Source organism: Anopheles merus, chromosome X (assembly GCF_017562075.2).
Source record: "Anopheles merus strain MAF chromosome X, AmerM5.1, whole genome shotgun sequence".
In the NCBI taxonomy this organism is placed as follows: domain Eukaryota; kingdom Metazoa; phylum Arthropoda; class Insecta; order Diptera; family Culicidae; genus Anopheles; species Anopheles merus.
Window position 1 is genome coordinate 20,897,218 of NC_054081.1, and position 9,069 is coordinate 20,906,286.

At 51.6% G+C, this 9,069-nt stretch overlaps 1 protein-coding gene across 1 annotated transcript; it reads left to right on the forward strand.

Annotated features, from left to right (window-relative positions):
* Positions 1-2,235: 2,235 nt before the first annotated feature.
* Positions 2,236-3,213, forward strand: LOC121590627. Its single transcript, XM_041910456.1, has one exon. The coding sequence runs from the start codon at positions 2,236-2,238 to the stop codon at positions 3,211-3,213; it is 978 nt and encodes a 325-aa protein (XP_041766390.1).
* Positions 3,214-9,069: the final 5,856 nt, after the last annotated feature.

Consider the following 9,069-nt stretch of genomic DNA (forward strand, 5'->3'; position numbering starts at 1 on the left):
TCCAGCAGGCAACTTGCATACTGCCACACTGTCTCCTGCCCAATGCATACGCTGCATGCAGGGGGAAGGATGCACTTTCACAATAAAAAACATCGTCGACACCGTACAAGTGGACAGAGTATTAGCGAAAAGGACCTCGGAAAAATGGTCGTTGTGGCCAAGTGGCTGGAGAGTCATTTGCCCCCCCCCTCCCCCCTCATGCCGGAAATAATTGTAGGGCCTGTGACCGATGAGTGTAGGGGTCGAAGCCCGCCCCCGCCGTCAATTTAAGTATGCTGTTCAATCTCCCAACAGATGTGTGCCAGTACCCCCTCCTCCCGGTCATCAGTTACCATGTACAGGAGCCTCATCTCATCTTTCCCCCGATTCCCCTAATACGCCACTTTCATGAACACCTTCCTTTCTTTGACCAATGAATCATAACATTCCGGAAGACAACACAGACTTTCCAGTATGCCGGTTTCACGATCAGATTGCGTTCTAGATGCCGGCGGAACGGAATGTTGAGGAAAACAAGCGCCGGGCTGAACGTGTTAATGCGAATAAAGGTTCTGTGCGTTGCGCAGCAAACCCTCCAGCGTGAGCTAGCGATTCCGTAGTCATTTTTACATTGCAGCGTTTGAACTCATTGCGCTTGTAGCGACCAGACCGCCATCTGGCGTTAGAATCGTGAGCGATCGTGACATCCAAGGACAAAGACACGGATCTCCGTGGAGCGCACTCACCAGGCACCCGAATGTGTCAAAGTGACGTGCGCCGCGTGTCCAGCGCTACACTTCCTGCTGTCAGCGAGCACATTCTATCTCTTGCAACCCAACCTCGAAAGCGAACAGACCTCTTCCTTCGCTCCGCGATCGTAAAAATCCTCATCGCGAACCCCTCTCGAACGAACGTGCGCAACCGTTCCGAAGATAGTGTAGAATAAAAATTCATTGTTACATACTCACGAAACCCAACGCGTTCGCGACATAAAATTAGGGAAAAGATAAATCCGAACTAAATCGACCCCCTAAAACTGGTGACCCCGACGTGATCGCGTGCGCGAGTGAGTGAGTGGTAACCTGACGAACACCGTGTCCAGCCGGAAAAAAACGTGATTCCATTGTTCCACGGTCCGGACCGACGGCAACGTTTCCCCCCATCATCGAGGAGCGGCCGACCACGAAAGAGGCACCACGCAAGCTCGGCCAGCGAAAAAAAACCCCGTGCACAAACCCCGAACCCACGTGAGCGCAAATCGACACCGAAGGTGGCCGACGGTGAGGAACACGGTTGAGGAACATTTTGCCCTGACGGAGCGATCGATCCTAGTGGAAAAGTTTCCTCTCGGTGCTGAGCGATCGCCGAACATTTTGCTGACACACCCCGCGCCGTGTCGCACACCCGCCGAGCATTTTGGTACCCGTACGTGTTTGCGCACCCGCCGATCATAACCTCACACGTACCGCCGAGCGCGCTCCAGACCCACGCGGTTTTTGTGTGTGCACCGTGTGTGTGTGTGTGTGTGTGTGTGTGTGTGTGTGTGTGTGTGTGTGTGTGTGTGTGTGTGTGTGTGTGTGTGTGTGTGTGCACCGTGTGTGTGTGTGTGTGTGTGTGTGTGTGTGTGTGTGTGTGTGTGTGTGTGTGTGTGTGTGTTGTGTGTGTGTGTGTGTGGTGTGTGTGTGTGTGTGTGTGTGTGGTGTGTGTGTGTGTGTGTGTGTGTGTGTGTGTGTGTGTGTGTGTGTGTGTGTGTGTGGTGTGTGTGTGTGTGTGTGTGTGTGTGTGTGTGTGTGTGTGTGTGTGTGTGTGTGTGTGGTGTGTGTGTGTGTGTGTGTGTTGTGTGTGTGTGTGTGTGTGTGTGTGTGTGTGTGTGTGTGTGTGTGTGTGTGTGTGTGTGTGTGTGTGTGTGTGTGAATGTGCGCAGGCCCACGCCGAGCGGATTGCGTCAGAATTTTGCTCGAGCTACTTTCGTGAAATTTTTCGACCGTGCACCGAAGACGTCGTCAGCGCACGCAGCTATCGTTCTCTTCTCGCCGACACCATCGACCGAACGCCACCGAAGATCATCGCCCCTCGTTTCCCGCACCACCGGCGTCATCGACGAACGCAGCCAACGAGCGACTAATCCTGACACCATCGACCGCGTGTGCGGATTTTTCTTCGTCGAAGGATCGACCGAGCCAACCTCAGCTGGACTACTTGCGCCCCGCCACTAAGGTAAGATTCATCCTTTTTTAACTAACCTTAGTCGTAAGGATGTTGCACAGTCCGCCGGTCCGCGACGTATCGACTCCCGATGGCGTAACCCCGAGTGGCGATCCAGCCGCGAATGGATCCAAATCGCCTCACGTACCAACACCGCCCGTCCCGAATACCGCGCGCGTACCAGGGCCGTCCGCCTGCGACGCCACGATCATGCCGCCCGAATCGCAGGTTGACACTTTGAATACCATGCAGCTGAAACCACAGGAGATGGACACCACTGACATTCAAACCTTTTTCTTCGCATTGGAAAACTGGTTCGATGCGTGGAATATCACCACGAACCAACATATTCGCCGTTTTCACATTCTTAGAACGCGTATACCGCTTCGTGTCCTTCCTGAGCTTCGCCCCCTGTTGGAAAACATTCGCCAGTACGCTACGGACCGTTACGAGGTAGCAAAGCGTGCAATAATTGAGCACTTTGAAGAGTCGCAACGAAGCCGCTTGCATCGTCTGCTCGCCGAAATGAACCTCGGGGACCGAAAACCATCGCAGCCATTAGCGGAGATGCGCCGCGCCGCAAATGGAGCAATGACGGACTCTATGCTGGTAGATTTGTGGATCGGCCGTCTCCCGCCATACGTCCAGTCCGCCGTTATTGCCACTAACACGGATACCAACGCTCGAGCTAAAGTAGCAGACTCTGTTATGGATTCGTTCGCGTTATACCACCAAACGGGCCCGTACCAAACCATCCACGAAGTACGCAACGAGGACTTCGAACGTCTTTCTCGGCACGTAACGGAGTTAGGTCAGCGCTTGGACGCCGTACTGAGCAAGCTCAACGAACGAGAACGCACGCGACCACGCTCACGTACCCGGCAACGTCAACTGAACCAGGATGTGGTAACACCCAGCGGACACTGCTATTACCACACGCAGTACGGGCAAGTGGCGCGGAACTGTCGTGCCCCCTGCTCCTTCAACAATCGGCAGCAGGGTAGTAACACGGCCACTGCTTCCGATTGACGCTTAACCAGAGGCCAACCTCAACAGATACACGTACTTTCGACCCATAGCTATCGTCTCGTAATAACCGATCCAAAAACTAACATCAAATTCTTAATCGATACCGGTGCAGACGTTTCAGTAATCCCTCGACAACACAGTTCCATCCCGAGTAAACCCTCCACCATGAAGCTGTTCGCCGCTAATTCTACACCAATCCAGGTTTACGGTGAGTCGCTCTATACTCTCGATTTGGGACTTCACCGATCTTTCCTTTGGAACTTCATCATCGCAGACGTGGGGACAGCGATTATTGGAGCCGATTTTCTCCAACATTTCCATCTCCTAGTGGACTTGCGCAAAAAATATCTTGTCGACGCCTTAACGAACGTACGTTCTACCGGAGTGCCGAGCCAAAACCCGTCGGAACCAACCGTAAAAGTATGTGATTCCACCTCACCGATCGCCACTCTCCTAAAGGAATTTCCCGGGTTAACTGCACTATCCACTCCTGGCACCTTACTGCAGTCCGAAGTGACGCACCGAATCGAAACATTCGCAAGACCTCGCCGATTACCACCCGAAAAGTACGCAGCTGCCCGCAAGGAGTTCGAATCACTCGTCCAGCTCGGAGTATGCCGCCCCTCGAATAGCAGCTGGGCCAGCCCGCTACATATGACAAAAAAGGCCGACGGCACCTGGCGCCCTTGTGGTGATTACCGTGCCCTAAATGCAAAAACCGTACCCGACCGTTATCCACTACCGTTTTTACAGGAACGCGGCGCAGACATTCCAACGCCTTATCCATGATGTCCTACGAGGGCTCGAGTTTGTTTTCCCGTATATCGACGATATGATCGTAGCATCAACGTCCGAGGCAGAACACCACGAACACTTACGCCAACTTTTCGAACGACTGGAGAAGCACCAACTAGCCATCAATCCAGCCAAGTGCGAGTTCTACCGGAACGAGATTTCCTTTCTGGGTCATCTGGTCAACGCTTTTGGTATTCGTCCTTTCCCCGATCGAGTCCAAGCCATCAGCGAGCTGCCACAGCCAACGACGATTATGGAGTTGAAGAAGTTCCTCGCCATGATAAACTACTACCGACGTTTTCTGCCGCACGCCCTGGAAACGCAAGGTATACTTCTCGAGATGACTCCAGGTAACAAAAAGAAGGACAGAACGCCATTAACCTGGTCGCTAGAAGCTTCCGAAGCATTCGCCCAATGCAAAGAGCAACTGAAACGCGCAACGTTATTGGCACATCCCGTGAAGAACGCCGAACTTTCTCTATGGACCGACGCTTCAGATTTCGCAGCCGAAGCCGTACTTCACCAACGCACCAACGAAGACCTGCAACCGCTAGGCTTCTTCTCGAAACGTCTCGAAAAGGCACAGCAAAAGTACTCGACCTATGACCGAGAACTTACCGCCATCTATCTCGCCATACGACACTTCCGATACCAGTTAGAGGGTCGGGAATTCTGTATTTATACAGACCACAAGCCTCTAACCTTCACCTTCCGACAAACGCACGACAATGCCTCACCTCGACGAGCCCGGCAGTTAGACTTCATTGGCCAGTTTTGCCACCGACATCCGTCACATCGCCGGAAAAGACAACGTTACAGCCGATCTGCTCTCCCGCATAGAGACAGTGCACGCGACACCGACCATCGATTATGAGCGATTAGCAGAAGAACAAGAGCGCGACCCTGAACTTTCCGACATCCTCAGTGGGAAAATTCAGACGGACTTGTTCCTGCAGAAGACACCAATACCGGGAAGCCCCAAGTCACTCTACGCCGACTGCCCTGGAGTTATCATCAGACCGTACATCACCCGATCGTTTCGAACACAACTTCTCCACGCCGTACATAATCTCAGTCATCCTGGAGCCCGCGCCACAGCTAGACTAATAACAGAGCGTTTCGTGTGGCTCAACGCAAGGAAGGAATCCCAGGACTTCGCTCGGAACTGCTTAGCCTGCCAGCGCGCTAAGGTAGGAAGGCACGTCAAAAGCCCCTTGATACCGTACCCTGCAACAACAGCGAGGTTCAGTCATATCAACGTAGACATCATTGGACCATTTCGCATCAGTAACGGTAACCGATACTGCCTTACGATAATCGACCGATTTACTCGCTGGCCAGAAGCAATACCGATCTCAGATATCACCGCATTAACCGTCGTATCAGCACTACTATTCCACTGGATCGCCCGATTCGGAGTTCCGGCGCACGTAACAACGGACCAAGGGAGACAATTCGAATCCTTCTTGTTCAAAGAGTTGACGGAAGCCCTAGGAACGAAACACATCCGTACGACAGCCTATAACCCGCAGGCAAATGGAATAATCGAGAGGTGGCACCGCACTCTTAAAGCACCAATCACCTGCAAAGACACCGCAAGATGGAGCGAACACCTACCGCTAATACTGCTTGGGCTACGAACCACGTTCAAAAATGACATCAACGCCTCGCCAGCCGAACTTGTGTACGGAACGACGTTGACCATCCCGGCAGAATTCTTCATCGCGAAACCGCAAAATGCCATCGCCGACCAATCCGACTTCGCCATAACGTTAAGGGAGACGATGAGCAGCATTCGACCACAGAGCACCGCTTGGCATACCAACCGCACACCGTTCGTGCATTCCGATCTGAACAAGTGTACTCACGTGTTCATACGCGACGACACCGTCCGACCTGCACTAACTACACCTTACCACGGTCCATATAAGGTTCTTACACGCAATCCTAAGTCTTTTCAGATACTCCTACGTGGACAGCCAACGCTGGTTTCGATCGACCGCTTAAAACCAGCGTATGGCGCAGAAGAGGAAGCCACCCCGGCCCCGCAGTGCTCGTGGGAGGGGCTAGCGACAAACCAGCTGCCGTCAACAACCGACCACTCGGAAACTCTGCCGTTACCGAACGCCCAGGCAAATCCGGACCACAGAGACGCCACCGCAGCCTCCAAACCGACGTCGCGCGAACAACCAGTGCGTAATCAGACGACACCCGCGCCACCATCGCACCCGACGACATCGAGACAAACCGACCGAGCCACCGTCGACGCCCCACCACCCTCCATCCTACGCCGCAACGACCAGACGGTATCCACCGGCGTCACCAGGTCTCAGCGGAAGGTCATCATACCTCTACGTTACCGGTGACACCGCTCTAGGAGGGGAGTACTGTAGCGACCAGACCGCCATCTGGCGTTAGAATCGTGAGCGATCGTGACATCCAAGGAAAAAGACACGGATCTCCGTGGAGCGCACTCACCAGGCACCCGAATGTGTCAAAGTGACGTGCGCCGCGTGTCCAGCGCTACACTTCCTGCTGTCAGCGAGCACATTCTCTCTCTTGCAACCCAACCTCGAAAGCGAACAGACCTCTTCCTTCGCTCCGCGATCGTAAAAATCCTCATCGCGAACCCCTCTCGAACGAACGTGCGCAACCGTTCCGAAGATAGTGTAGAATAAAAATTCATTGTTACATACTCACGAAACCCAACGCGTTCGCGACATAAAATTAGGGAAAAGATAAATCCGAGCGAAATCGACCCCCTAAACGCTTTTTTGGTTTGATTTGAGAAAATGCAACTTCATCACCGCAATGTTTGTTAACGGTTTTTTTAAGCGCCACAGCAGCTCATCAGCGTTGACCACACGCGAGAAAGAGATAGCGCTATGGAGGGAAAAAGCACGGACGACGGCTGACAGCGATTGGCCGTCTGACGCACCAACACTTCCAAAGTTTCGACAGCGCGCTCAGGCGAGGGGTAGGAAGCGGAGCCAGGGACGGGTAGCGCGAAACGCTGCTCGACAAATTTGCCGTAGGAGGGAAAAAGAAGGCATGAGAAAATGCGCGAAAGGGAATGATTTCTTCCGTCGCTTTGCACAGGGGGTAGCGATTGGTTTTGCCCATCCGTCAAATCATCTGTTTTGTTATGAACTGCGTTCTTTGCACTTCACTTAAACACTTATTACTTTATTCACACATATTAAAACATACATAATTGTGGAAAAAAGCGACTTAATCGACTTAAATATGCAAAGAAAACGGCTTAAAATGCTTCGACTCGGCTTCTTTAATGGAAGTACTCAAAATTAAATGAACAGGAAAACTGCGTTGATCTCGCTTTATTTGCCTTAATCCGGCTTAGTTTTTTCTTTATTTAATTAAATGGTACTGGTCGTGCGATTAAAAAAAATCCGTGTCTCTCTCTGTTTAGGATTGAAATGCGCCAAAATATAGGCAATTTGATTTACACGGTAGTTAAGCCATAAAACCAATAGCAGCGCCATCTCAAGGCAATGACACAACTACTCCCCATTTCACAATAGCGCCATCTACGTAGTTAGTTATGCAAATCATGGGGTCAAAGGGTGGTGTCTTGACTAATAATTAGGAAACATTTGTATGTCCACGGAAAGAGGGGAAATGAAGCCAGCGTACAAACCCAAACGCTGTAAACATCGCTACCGGAACACAGCACGTTGTAATAAGTACCCCAAGAAATACATGCAGAATTTAGTTAACAGCACAGATTTTGGAGCTTGAATTTAATTCTACATCTTCATATCACCTTGCTAGCAAATCTTGCATAGACTCCTTGGCGGGTAGCTCTTGCTTGACACTTGTTAGCGCTCTCAGGTGAATATGGTAACTGTGCTGATTTTTGCTCCCATAGGAAACTCGAGTCGCGAGTTTAACTATCTAGTGTAGGGCGCAATCCTACACACTCTCCTTCGCTTACTTTGTCGCTACTGCCTTCGTCTCTTTTGATTCGTGTCGTGGCGGCCCTCTAGCGTTCGGTTCTGTGGTCCGTCGCAGGCGGCCATCTAGCGCTTGGTTCCATCCGTCTTGTCGGGCGGCTTGTGATGGTTGTCTGGCTGTCAAGGCTGTTTTGACAACACTCCCCCCCAGTACACAAAACGTGGTACACGTTGTTTACAATCAGAAAGTAAAAACAGCTTTGTGTCGCGGTGCGTTCGATTCGATTGCTTATTCACTAACCGCTATCCGAGGTTCCTTTAGGTTTACGCACATCTAACACCGCTATTTTCACCGAAGGGCGTTCGAATATACCGTGCATTGTTTGCACTGTCACTGACCGCACCTGTCCGTCTGTTGCTTTTCGCACCCCGATGATTCGTCCCTTTGGCCAGCTGTTGCGGGGGAGTTGCTCGTCGGCGATAACGACTATGTCGTCGATTTCCAAAGGTTTGGTGGGTTGGTTCCATTTCGGCCGTTGGGTAATCTGTGGAAGATAATCATGAACCCACTTTTTCCAGAACATATCGGTAATTTGCTGAGACGCTACCCAGTTTCTTCTCACAGCGCCCGGTGTGGTGTCTAGTGGTATCCATGATCTGATACCATTGCTGGAGCCCACCAGGAAGTGGCTTGGTGTCAGCACCGGGGATTCGTCGTCATCCAGTGGGATTGCTGTTAACGGCCGTGAATTCACTACATTTTCGATTTCGGTAAGAGCGTTTGCAAGGGTTTCATAACTTGGTCTCTTCTCTTTTAGAGCTACTGTAAGGTTCTTTTTCATGCTTTGTATCAGCCGCTCTCATGCGCCGCCCATGTGTGGTGCGGATGGTGTATTGAAGATCCATGTAATACCTGGGGTAGTTAATCCTTGTTCGATACCCGCATAGTCTGGTTTGTCCTTATGCTCATGTACGATCTTGCTGACTCCTTGGAAATTCGTGCCTCGATCGCTATAGATAGCCTGCCGACCGTTACGAGTATCGGTCCGAAGAAGTCGATATCCATATGAGTGAAAGGGCGAGTGTATCCAGCGAGTCGAGCCTTGGGTAGCGATGCCATCATATCTCCACTCGGAAATATCTGAGG